This window comes from Scomber japonicus, chromosome 13 (genome assembly GCF_027409825.1).
Source record: "Scomber japonicus isolate fScoJap1 chromosome 13, fScoJap1.pri, whole genome shotgun sequence".
NCBI classification, from domain to species: domain Eukaryota; kingdom Metazoa; phylum Chordata; class Actinopteri; order Scombriformes; family Scombridae; genus Scomber; species Scomber japonicus.
In genome coordinates this window covers 6,509,549-6,534,702 of record NC_070590.1, presented here as the reverse complement: position 1 = coordinate 6,534,702, position 25,154 = coordinate 6,509,549, and the positions used below count along the sequence as shown (strand labels likewise).

Below are 25,154 nucleotides of genomic sequence, written 5' to 3'. Positions count from 1 at the left end.
TGTGTATATTTTATTTCTATGTCCAGTTTTTGCCACTTACTTACTTATTTTTCACCATTTCTATGTTTAATGCTTATTATTGTATGTAAACGATAGGCAAGGGCTGTTGTCCTCAGTCAACTTTTAGTCTAGGTGCCAGAGGTTGAGGGAGGGGCTTAAGGGTGGGGGAGAGAGGGGAGGGTTAATTTTGATGACATTTTGATTGTATCTGCCTATTGCCAAGAAAAAATATCAATAAAGAGAGTTATCAAGAAAAAAAAAAGAAAAAAAAAGGTAAAGCCCAGCCCTACCTACATCTCAGGTCATGTAGCGCCTGTATTGTAATATACAGGCGCTGGGTATTGTTTATAAAATGACGCTACCAGTACCAATTCAAGTACCCTTTAAATTATACCAATACCAATTGAGTATCATATGATTAGAAGCATTAAATTGCAATAAAATACTACAATAACCAAAATATAGGATCTATCTCAGTCTATATCACAATATCGATATAATATTGCCCAACCCTTCCTACAGCTATAATGTTTATAATGCATATAGACTGACTTATTTTTATTTTTGTTGGTATTTATTACCCCTAGCTCTTATTTTGTAGTTTGTTTCCTGTAAATATCTTTAATTTCCACCACACGATTGATCTGTAATGTGGATATAATGACAAAGTAGATATAGGCAAATACTAGACACAGCTAAGAGAGTGTGGTAAATTCAGAAAAGGACATTATTTTACTATAATAGAGCCTTTCAAATTAAGACACTTGTGCCATATTACTATACTACAATATCCAAAATATAAGATGATATCCAGTCTATATCACAATATCGATATAATATTGATATATTGCCTAACCCTACCTATAACTATAATGTTTATAATGCATATAGACTGACTTATTTTTATTTTAGTTGGTATTTATTACCCCTAGCTCTTATTTTGTAGTTTGTTTCCTGGATATATAGTTAATTTCCACCACATGATTGATCTGTAATGTGGATATAATGACAACGTGGGTAAAAACAATAGTAGACACAGCTAGGACAGTGTGGTAAATTAAGAAAATTATATTATTTTACTATAATAGAGCCTTTCAAATTAAGAAAAACACCTGTGCCATATTACAATACTACAACATCCAAAATATAAGATGATATCAGTCTATATTACAATATCAATATAATATTGCCCAACCCTTCCTACAGCTATAATGTTTATAATGCATATAGACTGACTTATTTTTATTTTAGTTGGTATTTATAACCCCTAGCTCTTATTTTGTAGTTTGTTTCCTGTAAATATCTTTAATTACCACCACATGACTGATCTGTAATGTGGATATAATGACAAAGTAGATATAGGCAAATACTAGACACAGCTAAGAGTGTGGTAAATTCAGAAAAGGACATTATTTTACTATAATAGAGCCTTTCAAATTAAGACACTTGTGCCATATTACCATACTACAATATCCAAAATATAAGATGATATCCAGTCTATATCACAATATCAATATAATATTGATATATTGCCTAACCCTACCTATAACTATAATGTTTATAATGCATATAGACTGACTTATTTTTATTTTAGTTGGTATTTATTACCCCTAGCTCTTATTTTGTAGCTTGTTTCCTGTAAATATCTTTAATTTCCACCACATGACTGATCTGTAATGTGGATATAATGACAAAGTGGATATAGGCAAATACTAGACACAGCTAAGAGAGTGTGGTCATTTCAGAAAATGACATTATTTTACTATAATGGAGCCTTTCAAATTAAGAGAAACACTTGTGCCATATTACAATACTAAAACATCCAAAATATAAGAAAATATTCAGTCTATATCACAATATCGATATAATATTGATATATTGCCTAACCTTACCTATAACTATAATGTTAATAATACATATTATACATATAGAGTGAATTATTTTTATTTTAGTTGGTATCTATTACCCCTAGCTCTTATTTTGTAGTTTGTTTCCTGGATATAATGACAACGTGGGTAAAACAATAGTAGACACAGCTAGGACAGTGTGGTCATTTCAGAAAATGACATTATTTTACTATAATAGAGCCTTTAAAACTAAGAAAAACACTTGTGCCATATTACAACACTACAACATCCAAAATATAAGATATCAGTCTATATCACAATATCAATATAATATTGCCCAACCCTACCTACAACAATAATGCTTATAATGCATATGGATATACTTTTTTGTATAGTGTCTGTATTTAATACTCCTAGTTATTATTTGGTAGCTTATTCCTTTATTTCCACCACATGACTGATGTAAAACATGCACAAGCAGTCTGCTCCTTCTACCTGATGTAAACACAATATTGATATAATATATATATATATATATATTGCCCAGCCTTCCCTAAAGCTACAACGTGTATAATGCATGTATATTTACTTTTTTGCAATTGTGTTTGCATTTGATACTCCTAATTATTATTTGGTAGTTTATTAGCTGTAAATATCTTATTAATTTCCACCACATGATTGAATTAAAACACCATTCTGCTCCTTCTACCTGATGTAAACACATTTTTAGTATGTCTCCTCCTCCTCTTCTTCTTCTTCTTTGCTTGACAATATAAAACTCACGCGCCTATCTCAGCTAAACTCAATTAGAAAGAAGGATTAAACCTCACTTTAGCTGCACAAAAACTACTACAACAATCTCTTTTTTTTAATTTTCTTGGTAGCATTTAGCTCCTATTTTTCAAGCAGCAGCTGCAGATCTCTCTCCACCACTCACTGACACATGATAGCAGATTTACAGACACTTAATAGATCAATTTAAGCCTCTCTCGCGCTCCTTTCCTTTTGCTGTTTTTAAGCCAGCTAACCCTGCGAGCAACAACAACAAAAAATCACTGACAAGAAGCAAGCTAATGTTAGCACAAGATGCAACTTATGCTGCTAAAGTCACCGCTGACAGCAGCAGCAGCAGCAGCCTCCACCACCTCCTCCTCCACCTCCTCCTCCTCCCTTCTCCTCCTGCTGCAGACAGGTGCAACATGTTGTGTGCACAGGTAAGAGGTAAAGGCCGACATCACGCCGCCACGCTGGAGGTGACACGAAGCGGCTACTTGTTTTTTTAAATGCACACAAATTGAATTGAAGTGGAGCTCCCTTACCTTTAGCAAATTAGACGTCGCCATGTTCCCTCAACTTATCCTCACGGGAAATCTCGCGAGATCTGGTGGTGAGTGTGAGTGTGAGTGTCTGTGTGTGTGTGTGTGTGTGTGTGTGTGTGTGCGTGTGTGTATGTGTGTGCGCAACAGGGAGGAGGGAATTAACCTTATTATGGCATGACGTCATCAATTAATAATAGAAATGATTAACAATAGAAAAAATATATATCATAATATATATTTTTTATTATTATTTAAACTGCATGTTTTAACTCTTACATACTGTTCAGGGTCAAATTTTGACCCATTTTTTTTATATTTGAAACACACTATACATATTAATTATAGCTGGACTTTATCCAAATGACCCACAGTAGCCTATACACAAATGAAAATAAAACAAGTTAAAACTTATTTTCAAACATTTTTGTGCAGCTGAGACACATTTTTACATATACAAATGTCCAAATAGTGATTGTGATTGTCATAAATAAATAGAATACAATCTATATTAAGTATTAATCAAACCTTAATTAATGACTGATGGCGAATTTATGAATGTAAATTGGTGTAGAGACTAATTATGAGTCAGAATATGGGGTTAATTCCTATTAATAACCTATTAATAACCTATTAACCCTTACACTTACTGTTCAGGGACAAACTTTGACCCATTTTTACATTTGAGTGTTTTTACAACACTCTATACATATTTATTATAGTCAGACTTTATCCTAATGTGACCCACAGTATACAGAAATGAAAATAAAACACATCCACATCTATTTTATGTTATTTTTTATTGTTTTTTAAATTTATTTTAAATTTAGTCACGTGTATCCTTCAGCCTACAGGATAAACTTCATGTTTTAACCCTTACATACTGTTCAGGGTCAAATTTTAACCCATTTTTTACATTTGAGAGTTGTAAAAACACCCTATGCATATTTATTATAGCCAGGCTTTATCCTAATGTGACCAACAGTATACAAAAATTAAAATAACACATTTTTGTGCAGCTGATACACATTTTTGTTTAAGCAAATGTCCAAATAGTGATTGTGAATGTCTTTTTCAACCATAAATAAATAGAATATACTCTTCATTAAGTATTAATCAAACATTAATTAATGACTGATGGGGAATTTATGAATGTAAATTGGTGTAGAGACTAATTATGAGTCGGAATATGAACAGTATGTGACAACCTCAGTAATCACCATCAGCTTTCTGGCAATGTCAATAAAAGCCGAAAATATACAAGCTTCATAAAAAGAAGAATTTAATATACAATCACAGCCTTTAGAAATATAGTTTGACCTTAACTCTCCACACTGTCGGGGTAACATGTTAGAGCGAGTTAGTAACAGATATTGGAGTGAAGCTGGAGCCAAAAAAACAATATTTATACAGCTTCAAGGACAGATACTGTTTCCTACTATCTGTATATGGTGTTTGTTATCATTCTTTCTCTGTCAGACGATCTCAGTCAAATGATTTCCCACACCAGCAGGAAGATTTTTAACCTTCATATGAGGATAACGAGGGTGTTTGGTCCATAGAAGACAGCGATACCATACTGAAGGTTGAAATGTGAAGGTGAACACATGAAAAGCTAGATCCAGTAAAGGTTTCAAAAAATCCTACATAAGTAAAAGTGCTTAAGTATGATGAGATTGAAGTATTACAGTAAAAGTACATGTATTATGAGTGATGTAGTATGCAGTATTACAGTAAAAGTAGTGATATATTATTATATATGACATCATTAGATTATTAATAGTGAAGCATCAGTGTTAGAGCAGCATGTTACTGTTGTAGCTGCTGGAGGTGGAGCTAGTTTATACTACTTTATATACAGTTAGCTAGTTTATACTACTTTATATACAGTTAGCTAGTTTATACTACTTTATACTATACAGTTAGCTAGTTTATACTACTTTATATACAGTTAGCTAGTTTACACTACTTTATATACGGTTAGCTAGTTTACATTACTTTATATACAGTTAGCTAGTTTACACTACTTTATATACAGTTAGCTAGTTTATACTACTTTATATACAGTTAGCTAGTTTATACTACTTTATATACAGTTACCTAGTTTACACTACTTTATATACAGTTAGCTAGTTTACAGTACTTTATTTACAGTTAGCTATACTACTTTATATACAGTTAGCTAGTTTATACTACTTTATATACAGTTAGCCAATTTAGTCCAGAGGTTCCCAACCTAGGGGTCGAGGCCCCTCCAAAGGGTCAGCAGATAAATGTGAGGGGTGGTGAGATGATTAATGGGAGAGGAAATAAGAAAAACAAAGTTCTGATACACAAATGTGTTTTCAGTTTTTGAACTTTTTCTCTAATCTTTGATTTTTGGTGAGATATTGGATCATTTGAACATTTATTAAAATGAAACCATGTGAGAAGTTTAGAGAGAAAATCACTATTTGGTGGAGCTGTTAACAACTCATAAACATCTGAAATGTGAGCCGACTACACACTGCTTTTTGTAAGACTGGTTTCATCTTTAACAATGTGTTGTATTTTAAAAGCTTGTTATATTATCCATTGTGTCAAATCTTCATCTGAGAAGTCACTAAAGCTGTTAAACAAAATGTATTAAAAAGTACAATATTTCCCTCTGCAACTTTGTTCAGCAACTTCTTAAACAATAAAACTGTTCACATTATTATATATTGATTAATAAATCCCCCTTTTTTTAAAAAAATGTATCACCAGCACCAAGTTTGACTGCACGGCGCTGACGTCACTCATTCTTTCCCCTTTAACCAATCAGAGCGTAGAGGGTGGTTCTACGTAGCAGCACGAGGCTAGATTGACTGCTAGTAGGTCCGCGTGGACTGCAATTAGGTGTTTTTTTTTTTTTTTTTTTAAAGATAGATATGAAGGGTCACAACAGCTGGACTACATCCTCAACTCATCCTCAACATCTGTCATGACTGAAGCAGGAGGCATATGCGCACAGGTAAGGTTTCATTTATTATCAGAGAGGATGAATAACGACACTGTCCTCCAAACTGCACCAAAAATATGACATCTTTATATTTCTGTGGACATTTCCCATTCATTCATACCAGCTTTTAAATGATTTAAAACCATAGCATGAGGCGTTAGAGGTTGCTTTGTAATTCGGGTATGCTATCCGAAAGTGTAGCTCATCAGCACAGTTCCTGTTTCTTCACATTGATGCATTTACGTTTAAAAGCGCCCACGCCTCTAATGTAAACTCACTCTTTAAATATGCTTCATCACAATGTGGGAAGGAGTGCACAACGCTGAAAGGGGTAACATGAACAGGCTATAGATTTATCATGATGTTTAGATGTGAAGAAATACTGAATTATGTTACTGTTTTAACTCATTGGACCCGGGCACTTAAAACATATGTAGCCTATAGTTCCACTTTAAAGGAAGACATTGCATCTCTTCATCTAGATAAGTGTTACTGATTATTCTGGATTCCTTCAGTGTCATTTTCACTATGCACTTCCATACCTTTTTAAAAGACAAGAAAAAAAAAGTAAAAAAAAAAAAAAAAAATAGCAATCTGAAAAATGAATGGGCCTGGATAAAAGTCATTATTTAATATGTTCATAATTAAAAGGATGTTTATATTCATTTAAACTTCCAACAGTTAGGGTTATGTTGCAGATTCAGATTTTACTCTCAAAATGTAACAAATAAAACGTGATGCATTGTTATTCACTAAACTATCCAGCATGATATAAGAATTAAAAGCTCCATATGTAATGATATTTAGCTTACACATAACTTACACTTATGAATTTAACATAAGAGTTAGTAGCAAACTTTTTTCACGTTCATGTTAGTAAAATCTTAATTTTACTTGTGAAAACAGGAAAAAAGAGCGATTTTGCTGCTATTCCTCCACATCTGGATCAAACCACTGTATTTAAATCTGTTTTAGATTATCATGAAGACTCCAGAGACTCATTAAAAAAGACCTGTGGAACCTTTAGAGAGAAAAAAAGAGAGGTTTAATTAATATTTCTCCATCCTGACCATATTAAACCAGATCCAGGTCATAAACAACAAAATACACTTAGCCCTATCAAATCTGGATTAGATTAACAGATTTGGTCTAATTGGGTCCGGATGTGAGGGGAGAAAACAATCACCCTCTTTTTTTTTGTTTTTTGTTTTCTGATGATGTTTGCAAATTAAGCAAAATTAAGGTTTTACAAATCTGAAAGTGGGTTTAAACTGTGTTGAGGATAAGATGTCTAACACTCTTTTGTAAGTGTAAGTGATGGAAAAAAATATACGGTCAGCTCCTTAACATCATTATTTATGCTTCCCTTAAGTTTTCTCTTAACTCTTCAACATTATAGTGAGTGCTGTAACCATATGAAAATGTCATGAATTACAATATAATCTTGATAATCATTATAATATGCTTAAAACTCTTAAAAATGGCACATTACATTTAGTTGAGAAACAAATATTTTATTATATTGCAGATAGGACACTTTTTCTTTTTACATGTAATGACTAGAAAGATGCAGTTCATGGCAAAATACATAAATAAATGGAGGGAATCTATATAGGACTGTACATAACTAACCTAGGCTGCTTTTCCTAGCTGATTCATTCCAATAATATTTATTCACAATAGTCAATAAATCGTGTTTTCTATGATTAAAATCTTCTATCATCCCCGCTGTAGCTGTAGACAGTGTTGAATTCACCACAAGGACGAGCCAGTTGGTTTGGCATCTCGCTTTGTAAGTGAAAAGTCTAGAAAGTAAAAAAGGAAATAGGTAGATATTAGGTAGATTTATGCCGTATTTTGTTATCAACAGCTTAACTGTCTTAAAGTGTATCCTGTTTAATAATTGGAGAGAGAATTATGAAGCCTAATGACGCACATCACATTCCTGTAGAGATTTGCTGCTGTGTTCTGCTCCGGTAGTCTGATGAAGACCGTGAGCGTGAAAGACACTAATTCTTCTTTCTTTCAAGGTTTTCATCTTTTTATCTCATTTTTTCTTTCTTTTTTCTTTTTTTAAGGTTTAGCCGATCAAAGAGATGGAAAGGCGCGAGGAGGACAGGTTGTGTGGGAAATGCAGAGTTACCTGCGGACCGTACAGTTACAACTTGGGGGACATCTTCACATGGTGAGCAAAGATCCAGATGTAAAAGACGACCTAACATCTTTAAATTGTCAGTCACATTATCGCTGAATAATTAGGGATACTTTGAGCAGAGATAATGTCAGCTTTTTTGGGGGGTGATGGTGGCAGATAAGATAATCCCAGCATTTAAAAAAACAATAGGCCTCCTGGGATTTTCAAGCTTTTTTTTTTTCTCAACTAGTAGATTAAATGAGGAAAAAGTGTATTAAAAACCTGTAAAATGTGACAACTGCTTATTTTGCTGCATTGATATTCAGTTTACTGTCATATATGACAAAGAAAAGTAGCAAATTTCACATTTGAGAAGCTTAAAAACCAGAGAGTATTTGACATTTTTGCATAAAAAATTAAACTGAAACTGTGAATTGATAAGTTGCAGATTGATCTTCAGTTATTTTAGTTATTTATTAACAAGAAATAATAGATTACATACTGATCAGTAATGCAACAGAGGTCATTTAGAAGGTATATATATTGGGGCATCTAGCTGAAACTAATTTGCAGCTCCCGTCCCTGTTATTACTACCTGTTGCAGCTCTAATATCACACTGCATTACTCCTGCTCTATAAATATACATGTACACATATACATATGTACAATATTTATCTTTCAAAAGTCAAAGCAACCTCAATAATGTAAATACTAACCATGAAAGAACATATAGACCAAAGGTGTCAAACTCATTTTAGCTCAGGGGCCATATAGAGCCCAGTTTGATCTCATGTACCCCGGACCAACTATTATATAATTTCCATTGAGGAAAATTTTGACGTGCAATATGTTTCAGATTTGAAGGACAATAATCTGAATTTGGTATTTTATTGTGAAATATTTATTGAAAAACTTGAATTACTTTTCTACAATTTTAACACTTAGAAAAGTTATCAAGTGTGCCGTATTGGACCCCTTGGTGGGCCGGTTCTTGCCCATGTGTCATACTGTATGTTTGACACCCCTGACATAGACTGTACTGCCTAAACCAGCAGGTCTCCTCTGGCCTGGGAAAATAAGTTATTTTAATCAACTCGGACAAGTTCAACTTCCTGATAAGTTCATATTCAAATGTCTATTAATCCTTAACTGTGACACGAGGGAAGAGGAACTTTGTCCCTCGCTGCTGCTTCCAGGAAGCAACAGATACTTTCTGCATGAGCATGTGAGGAAATGTTGACTGTAATCCACCATCCAGCATTATTTTAATTAGATTAGATCAAACACCTGAAATATATGTTAATTAAGGAGATTACACAGAGCTCAAATACTGGAATGTGGCGGAACTGGGAAATCGAGATCTTCGCCCTCAGGCTTCATGATTCTGTGACAGTGGAGCTTTTACATTGTCCAGCACTAAGTGGTTAAACATAATGCTCTTGCTGACCCTCCAGGCGTCTGCTGAAGACCATCGCCATGGGCCAGATCCTGTCCCTGCTGATCTGTGGGACCGGAGTGAGCTGCCAGTACCTGGCCGACGTCGGGGTGCAGACGCCCATGCTGCAGAGCTTCCTCAACTACGCGCTGCTGCTGCTCGTCTACACGACCATCCTCTGCACCCGCAAAGGTCCCACTGCTGTTCATTGAGGACACGTGTACTACTTTCTTTGTGCTTAATTTTCAAATGTATGGTTAATCAGTTTCTCCAGGAATTCTGTCTTGAAGTCGTAAGAATTAAAACACATTTAAATACAAATTATATGTAGAGTGAAGAACAGTGAGCTTGTCTTTTCAGGCAGTGTTTGCCCTCCAGGCTACATGATGCTTTGATCAAGATTTGCCAGTTAAGCTGTTTCTATTATATAACACTTTCTGATAGCATTGCCCACTCACGAGGCAGTCTTGAGATAAAAACCATTCCCGAGAGACAAACCGTACAATTCAACTATATTTGTCGGAAATGCTGCTGCAAATGAGTCTTTCTGAGCCACAATAGTTGCAATGAAAACTTTGACAGATTTGGCTAGGACTCATAAATATCATCATCTTTCCATGTTAAGTCTACGGTAGTTATATTAGCACGCAGTTCGCCTGCACCAGCTTTTCCATGTGTCCTATGAAAGATAGCAGGAGATTAGGACTCTGTTTACACCTGGTATTAAAGAGGTGATCCGATCACAAGTAGATGGCACTAAATACAAGTGTAAACAACCTCTGAGATGAATTGTGATCCAATGATCCTTGCAAAAGTGGTCTGGGATGAATTTGACCTCATATCTTTTATAGTGTAAGATGTGTCCCCAGGAGCTTTAAATATTTTTATTAGCTTTTAGCCCGTTAGCCGACACTAAAAACAAATCTGAGGATTGTCTGACTGATGTAATAACTGTTAGCCGCGCCCTTTGTGACGTAAGCAGTAGGCTCGAGTCACATAATAGAGACAGGTGTGAATGGTAAAGTGTCTCTGCTGTCCACCGGATGTAAAGAGTGCCTATTTGTAAGTTTGACCAGCCAATTTTATATTGCAAAACGTCAGATTAGATGAGAAAAGAATCCAAAAATAAAGAGTCTTTAAAGTGCAAAATGCAGTGGATTATTGGAAATATTCAGTTCTTCATACAACTCTTAAATCTCTGCAGTTGTTTCTGAAATTGTAAGTCGAAAAAGCACAGACCATGAAGACATTTTCAGATAAAAAGCTTTTAAAAATTTGCTTTAATGTGAAATCTGACTTTTTATCTCTTATGGATAGACCCAGATAAAGATGAAATGAAATGACGTGAACCTTATGTGTATCTACAGGTGATAGAAACATCTTACACATTTTAAAAAACAAGTGGTGGAAGTATTTGATGATGGGTCTGGCAGATGTGGAGGCAAACTACACAGTTGTGAAAGCCTACCAGTATACCACCCTGACAAGTATACAGGTAAGAGAGAACTGTCGACTTGTAGAGACTTTGTTATGGGGGTGTTTGATACTGTGTGTGGGTGTGGGTGTGGGTGGGTGGGTGGTTAAAATCAATATCATAATGTCCACAAAGAAAAGTTCAACTTCCAAAATGGACCAAACCAAATATCAGGTAGTCAGCTGATTTTTAATGTTAACATAGGAAAAAATACTGCAGCCAGCCACCAGGGGGCGATCCAGATGTCATGACGTCCATCTTTATATGCAGTCAATGATAAAGATTAAATTCCCACTTTGAATTGATTAAAGTGATGTTGGTGTCTAAATGCAAGTCTATGTATCTATTTATAATGTCATATATACTCAATACTTTTTTCTCTCTTCCTGACCTGATTTGCACGACGTTTCCCTCCTACTAGAGTCTGTTATTGTGTGTTTCAGCTGCTGGACTGCTTTGTGATCCCAGTGCTGATGGTGCTGTCCTGGTTCTTCCTGAAGACCCGCTACAGGATGGTCCACTTTGTAGCTGTGATGGTGTGTTTGTTGGGGGTGGGGGCCATGGTGGGAGCCGACATCATGGCTGGAAGAGAGCAGGGATCCTGTAAGGACACTTTTCCATCATTTATGTTTTGTTTGTAAATAACCATAGAATAAGTATACAGTTATTATAACTGATAGAAATAATGGCAAAATATGATACCAAAGTGGTCAGCACTCACAGATAAGTGTATATCACTTCTTTAATGATGACAAACAGCTGCTGGTGATACAAATCAACTGTCTGTTTTCATGGGTCGGCACCAATTATTTTCCTGAGACTGTGAGTTCTTTTGCGTATTATTGATAATTGCACATTTATAATCGTCTTTCTTTTTCTGTGTGCAGCCAGTGATGTGTTGCTGGGCGACGGGCTGGTCCTGCTCAGTGCCGTCCTCTATGCTGTATCCAACGTGTGCCAGGAGCACACCGTGAAGAACTTGAGCCGAATCGAATTCTTAGGCATGATGGGATTCTTTGGGACACTTATCAGCGGCATACAGCTGTAAGTTATTGATTAAACTCCTCCTTTGTTCTACTTTTCGGTTGTTTCCCTATAATTTTGTTGCATCTGTGACCCCTGAAACAAACATGGACCAACGTGGCCACATGGCTTAAAGAGAATCAAAAAGCAAGAAAAACAGGAAGGATTAAATAAAGGGTAATAATTATGTTATATATGGAAAAGAAGGCCATGATCAATTAACAAATTAATTTTATCAATACATGTCAGATGCATTAAGCTAATGTTGCTTCAGGTACTTTCATGCACATGATTTTGAGCTTCTCTCTGGATCGAACTTTCATAATTGTCTTGTGTTTTAGGAGAGTAGTACTTTTAATACTGTAATCGACTAAGTAACTATTTAATTTAGCAGATATCTTCGACATCATTGCCTTTTAACAATATAAAAAGTTTTTTTTTTTATAGAGATTGCCTGCTCAAAGTGCAACAGAAAGTACATATAAACTTACATTCATCTGGTGGACACGAACTTGATTCTAAATTAATGTTAACATGTTAGATTAATGTGTTTCTGCTGCCCCCAAGTGGCAAAAAAAGTTATTGCAAGTTAAAATTTTCAAGACTGCCTTTTAAATACAAATTATTTGCTTTGACTGTGTGATAAAACATCTCTATCTCTTACAATAAATTACAATAAAATGTTTCTTTATGATTAGTCAAAGCAAATGAGTGAGCATACAACGACGTCTTTGTTCTTTGCTGTTCAGGGACAGACAACAAAACCTAATATTCAATACTTGAGATTAATAAAACCACTTCCTGCATTCGGACTGAGCTGTAGCTGTAACGTGTAAGTGTGAAAACTGTGAAATATGTTTTTCTCACCCTCTTAACTTTGTGTCGCTTGGCATTGCAGAGCTGTGCTGGAAATTCCTGCCGTGCAGGAAATACAATGGGACATTCACATCTGTAAGTAACCCTAACCCACCATAACCCTTTCTGTGTTGTTCAATTATTAATAAATTAGTATTTGACACAGCGTGATCACACCATTTTGTTTTGAAGTATCATATGTTGAATTATCACTCCATTGTGCTTTGCAGACATGCTGTTTGCAGTCTATGCCCTGTGTATGTACACGCTGTACAGCTTCATGCCTGTCGTAGTGAAGATGACCAGCGCTACTGCGGTCAACCTCTCTCTACTCACAGCCGACCTCTTCAGCCTCTTCTGTGGCATCTTCCTCTTCCACTACACAGTGAGTATCTTTTAAAAAAACATCACACTGACCCCACCTGGGTCTGTTTGGTACTTATTTAGTTTTAACTGGTTTCAAAACCTTTTGATGCCTTGAAACAGTTTGACGATGAAGAAACAAGATTATCCTGCTCTGTTTTTGTCTGACAGCAGCATGATTTTTCATTTCATTTTCAGCAGCAGGAAGTGATATAATTGATAGTTTTAAAGCTACTGTTGTGGAAAATTCATTAGTGGCTTTTTTCTGAAAAGCTGGTAATAGATGAATAATCAATTATAAAATGCATAATTGTCCTTTCCGATGTGTTTATAACTGTCACAGGTAGATTATTGTAGGAAACCTGGGCAGGAGTTAAAAGCAGTACATCCTAAATAAACACAGTCAACCACTTAGACGTCCAGGAACAGAATTTCATCTTTTATTTTGCATCTTGTCAACAGTTTTCCGCTCTGTACATCATCTCGTTTGTCGTCATCACCGTGGGTTTTGTCTTGTTCAACGCTGTTCCCACGTACTCCGCTCTGCCAGAGACCCGCTCCAGTGAGGACGATCCCGCTGAAGTGTTTGCCGATCACACGGCTGAGAGCTCCTCAGACCATCTACTGCCAGCGGACAAAGACACTCAGAGACCTGAGACTCTCATGGCTGTTGCTGCACTTTGATTAGAGAAGAGGAGGCCTTTCTATTGTTAGACAGGCAGCTAAATATCTCTATACTGCAACACTCAGAAGTGTGTCTGGGTGCAGAGATTACTTTACTTCCGTCATAGGTCAGAGAGCACAAAGGTCATTGTTTTAACTTTTACGTTGTTACAGAATTACACTGACAGTACTGAAACACAAAGTTGAGTTTTTATCAGCTTAGTGCATTGTTTGTGCCATTTTGAATTGATTGACATTTTAATTCTTATTGCTGTTATGTGAAATTACTGCTGATATGTTACTGCACTTATACATGATGTCAACTTTTTAAACACAAACAATGCACCGGTATGGCTGCTATTTACTGTCCCTAAACTGTTTTGGTCTGGTTACTTGGTTTTTATTTCTCCTTTTTTTTTAAATTTTTTTTTTATATATATTTTAATATATTTGATATGTTACAAAATACATCAGATGTGCTGTTAAAGATCCAGTGTCTCATTGGTCTGTGTCAAAAACATCACAAAGTTGTATTCTATTTATGTTGCCTATGGTGGTGTTACCATTTCCAGACTTGTATGGTTATCTACCACATACATTATAAAGACCATGGATTTCTTTGCCTTGTATTGCTAAAAGTAAAGCAGCTGCAGTTGTTTTCTACTAATAAACAGATTTTTATATTCTCTTGGTCAATGTTATTTCACATCTAGTCTGTTTCAGTGCTGCACTAGAATACATGTTAAAATTGATGAAATAATCTTCACCAAAGGTCCACTTACTCACTTTTTTCAATAGCTTTCAACCACATTAGACTTCATCAGCAGATGGAACAAACTCCATTGGCTGGTAAAACTGGTAAAAACTAGATTAGTTTCTCTGAAGATTTGTGTTAAGTTATTCTGATGCAGAGTTGAGAAGAAAGATGAGTGAATTAGTTTATTATATATTTGACACAATGGATAATATAACAAGCTTTTAAAATACAACACATTGTTCAAGATGAAACCAGTCTCACAAAAAGCAGTGTGTAGTCAGGCTCATGTTACTGTAACAGCTCCACCAAATAGTGACTTTCTCTCTAAACTTCTCACATAATACTTACTTACTTGTAACATGCTGCTGTTACAATGATACTTCAGTATTAATAATCTAAAATAGAGATAGCCTCCATGGTTAAAAGCACACATGAAAAAGTGACATTTAAAGAAACTCAAAACACCAACAGAACAAATGATTATTAAAAGCAGTGTTGGCAATCACAGTTTGATCTCTGTGCAGTTCAGAAACAGCAACAACAAGGAAGTCTGAAATGGTTTCTGTCTATTTGAGTTTACAAAACTTAGCTGTGTTTCCAATACCTACGAACCAAAGTCCAAAATCATAAAAACAAAGTCCAGCATAGAGAGGCTGAGTGAATGTGGTCTGGACTCTGTGGAGGAGAGTCATGGTTTTAGAGACGCTGTAGAAGGACAGAATACCTGCTCTGTGATCCAGGTACACTCCAAATCTGGAGGAGTGAGGACCTGAGACGGGAGTTAACATCTTGTTGAAGAAAAACCTATAACCATAATTGTCACAATATAACCCCCAAGATTTGTCATTTTGTCCAAATTGATATTCTTTCATGCTCCCTACTCTGCTGACATTCTTGTATGCGACTGCTATATAAACTCCTTTCCCGCTCAACTCCACCTCCCAGTAACAACGTCCAGTCAGACTCTCTCTACTCAGGACCTGACACCAATAAGTGAATCTGTCTGGGTGACTAGAGTAAGACTGTGGTTCACTCATGCATGTTGCTTTTCTGTTCCCCTCAGATAATAACAGAGATGTATGTGCAGTGTTTGGATCCACTGTGAGTTCGCATGAATATTGCAAGAGTCCAGCTCTGGTCTTGGGCTCTGGTTGTGGCAGTAAAACGTCCACTTCAGTGACTGTCAGTGAGATGTCTGTCCATTTCTCTGTCAGGATGTCCTGTAGTTTATGTCTGAGCTCTGACACAGCTGCTGTCACATCCTCAAAGTATCTCAGAGGACGGTTATTGATGCTGGATGAATCTGTAGGTTCACTGAGTTGTGACAGTGAGGGGTAGTTGTGTAGAAACTGGTTGTGATCCTCTGTGTGTGAGAGTTGCTTCAGTTCAGCGTCTTTCCTTTTCAGCTCAGTGATCTCCTGCTGCAGCTTCTCCTGAAGCTCTTTGACTCGACTCACTTCAGTTTCCTGCTGGGATCTGATCTGCTGCTTCACATCAGAGCTTCGTTTCTGGATGACACTGATCAGCTCAGTGAAGATCTTCTCACTTTCCTCCACTGCTTTATCAGCAGAGCGACTTATGGCCCCCACCTCCTGTTGAAGCAGCTTCACATCTTTCTCTCTGTCCTGGATTCTATGCTGGATGTTTTGTCGACTGGCCTCGAGCTCTCTCTGCCTCTCAGTCCTTTCTGCTGCAGCTGAGACTGTGTCATGGCCTTTATGTTCATCCAGAGTGCAGAGATAACAGATACTCTGCTGATCAGTACGGCAGAAAATCTTCATCACCTCATCATGACGAGAGCAGATGTTCTCCTGGAGCGTTTTGGAGGGTTCGACCAGTTTGTGTTTCTTCAATGGAGCTACATCATAATGAGGCTGGAGGTGTTTCTCACAGTAAGAGGCTGGACAATTCAGACAAGATTTGAAAGCTTTCAGCTTCCTACCTGTGCAGACATCACAGGCCACATCTTCAGGTCCAGCATAGCAGTGATCAGCAGGAGCAGCTTGGAGTCCAGTCTTTTTCAGCTGCTCCACTAAAGCTGCTAACATGGTGTTTTTACCCAGGACAGGCCTCGGTGTGAAGGTCTGCCTGCACTGAGGGCAGCTGTAGATTTTCCTCTGATCCTCCCCATTCCAATATGTTTTAATACAGCTCATGCAGTAGCTGTGTCCACAGGGAATAGTCACCGGATCCTTCAGTAGATCCAGACAGATCGAACAAGAGAAGGTTTCCCAGTCCAGCTCTCCTTTCTCTGCCATTTCAGCTCCCAGTGGCAACGACTGTGACTCTCACCGTCTCAGATGTGTAACTAGTAGGAGCTCTGATCTAAACACGAGGCTGACAGCTCCCTGCACTTCACTGCGTGTTGGTTACACCCATCCTTCAAACTGTAGCTGTGAAGAGGAGGGAACAAGGAAATGTTGTGTTAGAAAGCAGGAAGAAGAGGGAGGAGTCATTAAACTGTGATTCAATCCAGGAAGAGGAGCAGTTTGAGAGAGACGATAGAAACCTAGTTAAAGTTATAAACTTAACATAAATGACTTAAACCTATAAATAACAATATAATAATAATATCTACAATAGACGTCTCAACTATACACTAATAAAGCAATACAGAACAAAAATTATAGCTACACAATAATATATCTGTGCGTGTCCTTCTGCAGAATATGTGAACAAGAAGGTCGATTCAGACAGGAAAATTTACTAATGAGTCGCTTACATGCATGCCATTCACGCACACATCAGAAATTATACGGTCCAAATTATTGTCTCTCGACAGGTTTCCACCGTCCTGACTGAAGGGAAACTCCGCTTAGCTCGTTTACCTTTTCAGAGTCGGACAGGTGAGACAGACACAACCAAACTGTCTGATTTACACAGCTGAATAACAGGGAGAAAGTTTATGATAAGAGGACTCCTGGTCGTCGGTGTCCTCAAGACCTGAAAGAGGGATGAGTGTAGTGACTGAGCACATGTTTTCAATGTTTAGTTTACCTGGAGTTTAGCAGCTCTGTTAGTCCGTCCTCCTCCGGCAGGTTTGAGTGATCCTCCCATCACAGACTACCATGGGAGGAAGCTGAGGGTCCACTATCACCACCAACACTTATCTACAGCCTATATACAAAATAAATAAATAACTTAACAGCTGCAGTCACATATCTTTATCTCAGGAGTTGTTGCACACCGTAACAGGCCTCAAAAGAGAGTGAATGTGGATTTACATTTGTCAAGTGGACAGAAACACGACTGCAGATTAATGCTAAATTGCCTCAATTGTCTGCTGGATGAGTAAATTGGTAACTGTTTGGTAACATGTTCACCAAATCCTCTTTATAAATTGATAATACTGTATTCTGCCAGTGATGTTTACAGTGTGCTCTGCTGCCCCCAAGTGGTCAAAATAACATATTAAGGCAGGTTGAATAGAAAAACTCTTAAAGTTCCCTTATTTAGCATTTATAAGCAGTCTATGTAAATCTAATAAGTAGTTTATGAAACAATATAGTGTATGAGTCTGCAGAAAAGGACATTTTGGGTGTTGTTTGATCAGATTAGTTTATTGTTTATTAATTAGATATTATAAATTGACATGAACACTGTACTTTGTTTTTGTTTCATGAGGAAAAGTGCCGCAAATGAACTCTCATATTAGTTTCACATTTTCTCCAGAAGAGTTTAATAAGATCCTGAAATGAAGACAATGTTTTATTCATTCTGGAGAAAAACAACTTTATTCATTATGTAAACATGCATATTTTTCACACATCTAATCAGTAAAGTCTGTTAAATGATTCTTGTTCAATGATCATGAACAGATTCACTTCATCCACACAATCACTTTGTTTAACACAGAATGCTATGTACAAGAAAATAATCAATGATCTACTTATTGATCATTATCAAGATAATTACAGTTTTATTGTACATTTCTTTATATACATTTTAAAAAGTGTTGAGATTAAAATATTTAAGACAAATGAAGGACTGGTGTTTTCTTTTTTTGATGATGCTGAAGTTGAAGAGAAACAACAGCACACAAATACATCAAAATAAACATTAAACTATGATTAAGAACAAAGAGGGGTTTACATTTTCATCTTTAGAAATGTCAGTAAAAGTTCAAACATTGTCATGAGCAGTGATAGCTTACATGGTTAAAAACAAACAGGGAAAAGTGACATTTTACATTAATTTAAAACATCAATAGAACAAATTACTATGAAAAATAGTGTTTACAATCAGTTTGATTGACAGGTGATCTCTGTGCAGTTTAGAAACAGCAACAAGCTCTCAGAAACAACGGAGACAAACAAAATGAAGAAATACAAACACAGAATCTGACTCATGAAGTCTGATATGGTTTCTGACTATTTGAGTTTACAGAACTCAGCTGTGTCTCCAAAATCAAAAAGCCAAACTCCAGCATAGAGAGGCTGAGTGAATGTGGTCTGGACTCTGTGGAGGAGAGTCGTGGTTTCAGAGACGCTGTAGAAGGACAGAATACCTGCTGTGTGATCCAGGTACACTCCGACTATGGAGGAACGAGGGCCTGAGACGGGAGTTGAGATGTTGTTGAACCAAAATTTATGAGTGTGTTTGTCACAATCTAAAGCCCAAGATTTGTCATTGTGTCCAAATTTAATCCCTGTTCTGCTGATATTCTTGTATGCGACTGCTACACGAACTCCTTTTCCGCTCCACTCCACCTCCCAGTAACAACGTCCAGTCAGACTCTCCCTACTCAGGACCTGAGTCCATCCACTGAATCTGTCTGGGTGACTAGAATAACACTGTTTTTTACTATTTTTTCTTACATTTCTATTCCCCTCAGACAATAAAAGCCGTGTGTGTGCAGTGTTTGGATCCACTGTGACTTCACATGAATATTTTAAGAACTCAGCTCTGGTCTTGGGCTCTGGTTGTGGCAGTAAAACGTCCACTTCAGTGACTGTCAGTGAGATGTCTGTCCATTTCTCTGTCAGGATGTCCTGTAGTTTATCTCTGAGCTCTGACACAGCTGCTGTCACATCCTCAAAGTATCTCAGAGGACGGATATCGATGCTGGATGAGCCTGTAGCTTCACTGAGTTGTGACAGTGAGGGGTAGTTCTGTAGAAACTGGTTGTGATCCTCTGTGTATGAGAGTTGCTTCAGTTCAACATCTTTCTTCTTCAGCTCAGTGATCTCCTGCTGCAGCTTCTCCTGAAGTTCGTTGACTCGACTCACTTCAGTTTCCTGCTGGGATCTGATCTGTTGCTTCACATCAGAGCTTCTTTTCTGGATGAGATGGATCAGCTCAGTGAAGATCTTCTCACTGTCCTCCACTGCTTTATCAACAGAGCGACTGATGGCCTCCGCCTCCTGTTGAAGCAGCTTCACATCTTTCTCTCTGTCCTGGATTCTCTGCTGGATGTTTTGTCGACTCACCTCGAGCTCTCTCTGCCTCTCAGTTCTTTCTGCTTCAGCTGAGACTGTGTCATGGCCTTTATGTTCATCCACAGAGCAGAGACAACAGATACTCTGCTGATCAGTACGGCAGACAGTCTTCATCACCTCATCATGACAAGAGCAGATGTTCTTCTTGAGTGTTTTGGAGGGTTCAACCAGATTGTGTTTCTTCAATGGAGCTACATCATAGTGAGGCTGGAGGTGTTTCTCACAATAAGAGGCTGGACAATTCAGACAAGATTTGAAGGCTTTAAGTTTCCTCCCAATGCAGAAATCACAGGCCACATCTTCAGGTCCAGCATAGCAGTGATCAGCAGGAGCAGCTTGGAGTCCAGTCTTCTTCAGCTGTTCCACTAAAGCTGTTAACATGGTGTTTTTACCCAGGACAGGCCTCGGTGTGAAGGTCTGCCTGCACTGAGGGCAGCTGTGGATTTTCTTCTCATCCTGTTGATCCCAGAAGTTTCTAATACAGCTCATGCAGTAGCTGTGTCCACAGGGAATAGTCACCGGATCCTTCAGTAGATCCAGACAGATCGAACAAGAGAAGGTTTCCTGGTCCAGCTGATCTCCTTTCCCTGCCATTTCTACTCTCAGTGGCAACGACTGTGACTCTCACTTTCTCAGAAGTGAAACTAGTTTGAGCTCTGATCTAAACAACATGAGGCTGACAGCTCTCTGCACTTCACCGCATGCTGGTTACACCCATCCTTCAAGCTGTAGCTCTGAAGGGGAGGGAACAAGGAAATGTTGTGTTTGAGAGCAGGAAGAAGAGCGAGGAGTTATTGAACTGTGATTCATTCCAGAACGAGGACAAGAGAGAAATGGTAGAAACGTAGTTGAATATTAAAGAGACATAATAGACAAATCTATCTATCTATCTACTTACCTACCCTTACCACATGGAGTCAAATCTTTTTCTCAAGAGCTTGTTTAAGACTAAAAAAGAGAGTGAATATGAATTTGTATGATTTATATTTGCTAAGTAGACAGAAACATGACTGCAGATCAATACTAATGTTGCCTCTTGTCTGCTGGATGAATGAGTCTGACTGCTGACCTGTTGCATTGACTCCTATAGTAATTAAATGCTTTGAGAGAATCATCATGAACCACAATCAGACATTCATACCAGTCACCTTGGACCCTCTTCAGTTCATATACAGCCCAATATTCAGTAAACATTCATATTGTTGACACATCTAATCAGTAAAGTTTGTTAAATGACTCTTGTTCAATGAGTTCATTAACAGATTCACTTCATGAACACAATCACTTTATTTAACACAGAATGTCAGCTATGTACAAGAAAATAATCAATGATCTACTAATTGATTATTATCAGGATAATTACAGTTTTATTGTATTTATTTATAAAAATGTAAAAAGTGGTGAGAATACAATATTCATGATAAATGAAGGTCTAGTGTTTTCTCAGTTTCAGATGTTGAAGTGAACAAATGAATAAAAATAAACATTAAACTAAGATTTAGAACAAAGAGAAGTTTACATTTTCATCTTTAGAAATGTCAGTAAAAGTTTAAACATTGTCATGAGCAGTGATAGCTTACATGACTAAAATACACAGGAAAAAGTGACATTTTACGTAAATTTAAAACACCAATAGAACAAATCACTATAAAAAAAGTGTTTACAATCACAGTTTGATTGACAGGCGATCTCTGTGCAGTTCAGAAAAACAGCAACAAGCTCTCAGAAACAATGGAGACAAACAAAATGAAGAAAAACGAACACAGAATCTGACTCATGAAGCCTGAAATGGTTTCTGTCTATTTGACTTTACAGAACTCAGCTGTGGTTCCAGCACCAATCAGCCTAACTCCAGCATAGAGAGGCTGAGTGAATGTGGTCTGGACTCTGTGGAGGAGAGTCATGGTTTCAGAGACGCTGTAGAAGGACAGAATACCTGCTGTGTGATCCAGGTACACTCCGACTCTGGAGGACTGAGGACCTGAGACGGGAGTTGAGATGTTGTTGAACAAAAACTGATAACTGTTATTGTTACAATATAATGCCCAAGATTTGTCATTGTGTCCAAATCTACATTCATTTGAGTATCCTACTCTGCTGATATTCTTGTATGCGACTGCTACATAAACTCCTATCCCGCTCAACTCCACCTCCCAGTAACAGCGTCCAGTCAGACTGTCATTACTCAGGACCTGCCAACATCCAGTGAATCTGTCTGGGTGACTAGAGTAAGACTGTTCTTTACTAATGTTTGTTGCTTTTCTGTTCCTCTCAGATAATAATAACCATGTGTTTGCAGTGTTTGGATCCAGTGTGATTTCACATGAATATTTTAAAAGTCCAGCTCTGGTCTTGGGCTCTGGTTGTGACAGTAAAACGTCCACTTCAGTGACTGTCAGTGAGATGTCTGTCCATTTCTCTGTCAGGATGTCCTGTAGTTTATCTCTGAGCTCTGACACAGCTGCTGTCACATCCTCAAAGTATCTCAGAGGACGGACATCGATGCTGGATGAATCTGTAGGTTCACTGAGTTGTGACAGTGAGGGGTAGTTGTGTAGAAACTGATTGTGATCCTCTGTGTGTGAGAGTTGCTTCAGTTCAGCGTCTTTCCTCTTCAGCTCAGTGATCTCCTGCTGCAGCTTCTCCTGAAGCTCTTTGACTCGACTCACTTCAGTTTCCTGCTGGGATCTGATCTGCTGCTTCACATCAGAGCTTCTTTTCTGGATGAGACGGATCAGCTGGGTGAAGATCTTCTCACTGTCCTCCACTGCTTTGTCAGCAGAGCGGCCGACGGCCTCCACCTCCTTTTGAAGCAGCTTCACATCTTTCTCTCTGTCCTGGATTCTCTGCTGGATGTTTTGTCGACTAGTCTCGAGCTCTCTCTGCCTCTCAGTCCTTTCTGCTGCAACTGAGACTGTGTCATGGCCTTTATGTTCATCCATGAAGCAAAGAGAACAGATAATCTGCTGATCAGTACGGCAGAAAATCTTCATCACCTCATCATGGCGAGAGCAGATTTTCTCCTCGAGTGTTTTGGAGGGTTCGACCAGCTTGTGTTTCTTAAATGGAGCTACATCATAATGAGGCTGGAGGTGTTTCTCACAGTAAGAGGCTGGACAATTCAGACAAGATTTGAAGGCTTTCAGCTTCTTCCCAGTGCAGAAATCACAGGCCACATCTTCAGGTCCAGCATAGTAGTGATCAGCAGGAGCAGCTTGGAGTCCAGTCTTCTTCAGCTGCTCCACTAAAGCTGCTAACATGGTGTTTTTACCCAGGACAGGCCTCGGTGTGAAGGTCTGCCTGCACTGAGGACAGGTGTGAATTTTCTTCTCATCCTCTTCATCCCAGAAGTTTTTAATACAGCTCATGCAGTAGCTGTGTCCACAGGGAATAGCCACTGGATCCTTCAGTAGATCCAGACAGATCGAACAAGAGAAGGTTTCTCGGTCCAGCTGATCTCCTTTCTCTGCCATTTCTACTCTCAGTGGCAACAAAGTCTGACTTTCTTTTTCCCAGAAGTGAAACTAGTTTGAGCTCTGATCTAAACAACATGAGGCTGACAGCTCTCCGTACTTCACCACGTGCTGGTTGCACTCATCTTTAAACTGTAGATCTGAAGGGGAGGGAAAAGGGAAATATGTTTGAGAGCAGGAAGAAGAGACACGCATTTTTGTTGACGAAAAAAGACGAGACCAAATCTAATTCATTTTTTTTTTTACCTGCGCCACGGTTTTGCTCCGTCCTCTGCCCGGTGTCTTCCTACTCTACCGGGAGCATTAGCAGCGGAGAGAGTGTAGTCAGGGCATGAAAACCACTTTTTATATTAAGTTGCACTGTTAGTATAGTACTTACGGAAGCCCAATCAAATCTTAACGAGTGCCTTTTTGGGCTATCGTAATTACTGTAGTAGCAGCACAACTACCGTAACTGCTCTGTTGAGCTTGATGATCTCTCTGACAGCAACAGTAGCCTACAGACCATTGGATATTTGGTCCCAATTTTATAAATATGCAATTCAGAACATGTTCAATATCAATAAGATATTATGCAGGATTTTTAAATATAGGGTTAATATTCCAGTTTAGGTTATCAACAAATCTAGACCAATATGACCGAACATGAGGAGTACTGACAGTACCTTTCTGAGATAATTAACGTAAGGAACTTAAAGGTCTGAAGTCTTTCCACACATTCACTGTTTATGTAGAGTGGGCTCGAGTCAGAAAGTTGTCTCTTTCCATATAAGGAAAACGTAGACACCACAACAACACAGTGCATTAAAATATCATCAGGAATCACTTTAAATACACACACAGAGAAGGCTGTCCTCCAGTAGTGTGTATGTGTAGTTAAAAGCAGTTACTAGAGTTTCCACAATTGTGTTCAGCTGGCAGATATGGACCTTCAATTCCTATTGGAGGTATGTGTAGTGCACTGTCCCACTTCATTTTCACTTGATGAGTAAATTGGTAACTGCTTGGTAACGTGTTCAACACATCCACTTTATAAGGTGATAATACTCTATTCTGTCAGTGATGTTTACACTGTGCTCTGCTGCCCCCAAGTGGTCAAAATAATGTATTAATGAAGGTTGAAGAGAAAAACGAAGTTCCCTTATTTAGCATTTAAAAGTAGTATGTAAACATTAAATGAGTAGTTTATGAAACAGTATAGTGTATTATTTTGCAGATAAGGACATTTTGAGTGTTGTTTAATCAGATTAGTTTATTGTTTATTAATTAGATATTATTAATTTACATGAACACTGTACTTTGTTTTTGTTTCATGAGGGAAAGTGTCTCAAATAAACTCTAATATTAGTTTCACATTTTCTCCAGAAGCATTTAATAGAATCTTGAAATTAAGAC

General features: G+C 37.6%; 5 protein-coding genes across 6 annotated transcripts in view; 1 reads left to right on the top strand and 4 right to left on the bottom strand.

The window, feature by feature from the left end:
• Positions 1-3,190, bottom strand: part of cul5b (cullin 5b) — a 22,241-nt gene extending 19,051 nt beyond the window's left edge. For both annotated transcript variants that reach the window (XM_053331920.1, XM_053331921.1), the window contains exon 1: positions 3,167-3,190. In XM_053331920.1, coding sequence (XP_053187895.1) covers positions 3,167-3,190 — 24 coding nt within the window. The remainder of the gene's footprint in view (positions 1-3,166) is intronic.
• A 5,049-nt stretch (positions 3,191-8,239) lies between these two features.
• Positions 8,240-14,115, top strand: slc35f2 (solute carrier family 35 member F2). The gene is made up of 8 exons (XM_053331930.1): positions 8,240-8,328; positions 9,733-9,905; positions 11,081-11,208; positions 11,631-11,790; positions 12,075-12,231; positions 13,109-13,161; positions 13,296-13,450; positions 13,891-14,115. The coding sequence occupies exons 1-8, from the start codon at positions 8,240-8,242 to the stop codon at positions 14,110-14,112; spliced, it is 1,137 nt and encodes a 378-aa protein (XP_053187905.1). The 3' UTR covers positions 14,113-14,115.
• A 1,299-nt stretch (positions 14,116-15,414) lies between these two features.
• LOC128371571 (tripartite motif-containing protein 16-like) lies at positions 15,415-17,262 on the bottom strand. Its single transcript, XM_053331924.1, has 2 exons — positions 15,483-17,262; positions 15,415-15,452 (listed from the first exon to the last, which is right to left on the bottom strand). Exons 1-2 carry the CDS (start codon positions 17,104-17,106, stop codon positions 15,415-15,417), a joined length of 1,662 nt encoding a protein of 553 aa, XP_053187899.1. The 5' UTR covers positions 17,107-17,262.
• A 1,956-nt stretch (positions 17,263-19,218) lies between these two features.
• Positions 19,219-20,880, bottom strand: LOC128371794 (tripartite motif-containing protein 16-like). The gene has a single exon (XM_053332168.1). The coding sequence runs from the start codon at positions 20,878-20,880 to the stop codon at positions 19,219-19,221; it is 1,662 nt and encodes a 553-aa protein (XP_053188143.1).
• Positions 20,881-21,985: 1,105 nt separating this feature from the next.
• Positions 21,986-23,772, bottom strand: LOC128371574 (tripartite motif-containing protein 16-like). Its single transcript, XM_053331926.1, has 2 exons — positions 22,351-23,772; positions 21,986-22,269 (listed from the first exon to the last, which is right to left on the bottom strand). Exons 1-2 carry the CDS (start codon positions 23,757-23,759, stop codon positions 22,086-22,088), a joined length of 1,593 nt encoding a protein of 530 aa, XP_053187901.1. The 5' UTR covers positions 23,760-23,772; the 3' UTR covers positions 21,986-22,085.
• Positions 23,773-25,154: the final 1,382 nt, after the last annotated feature.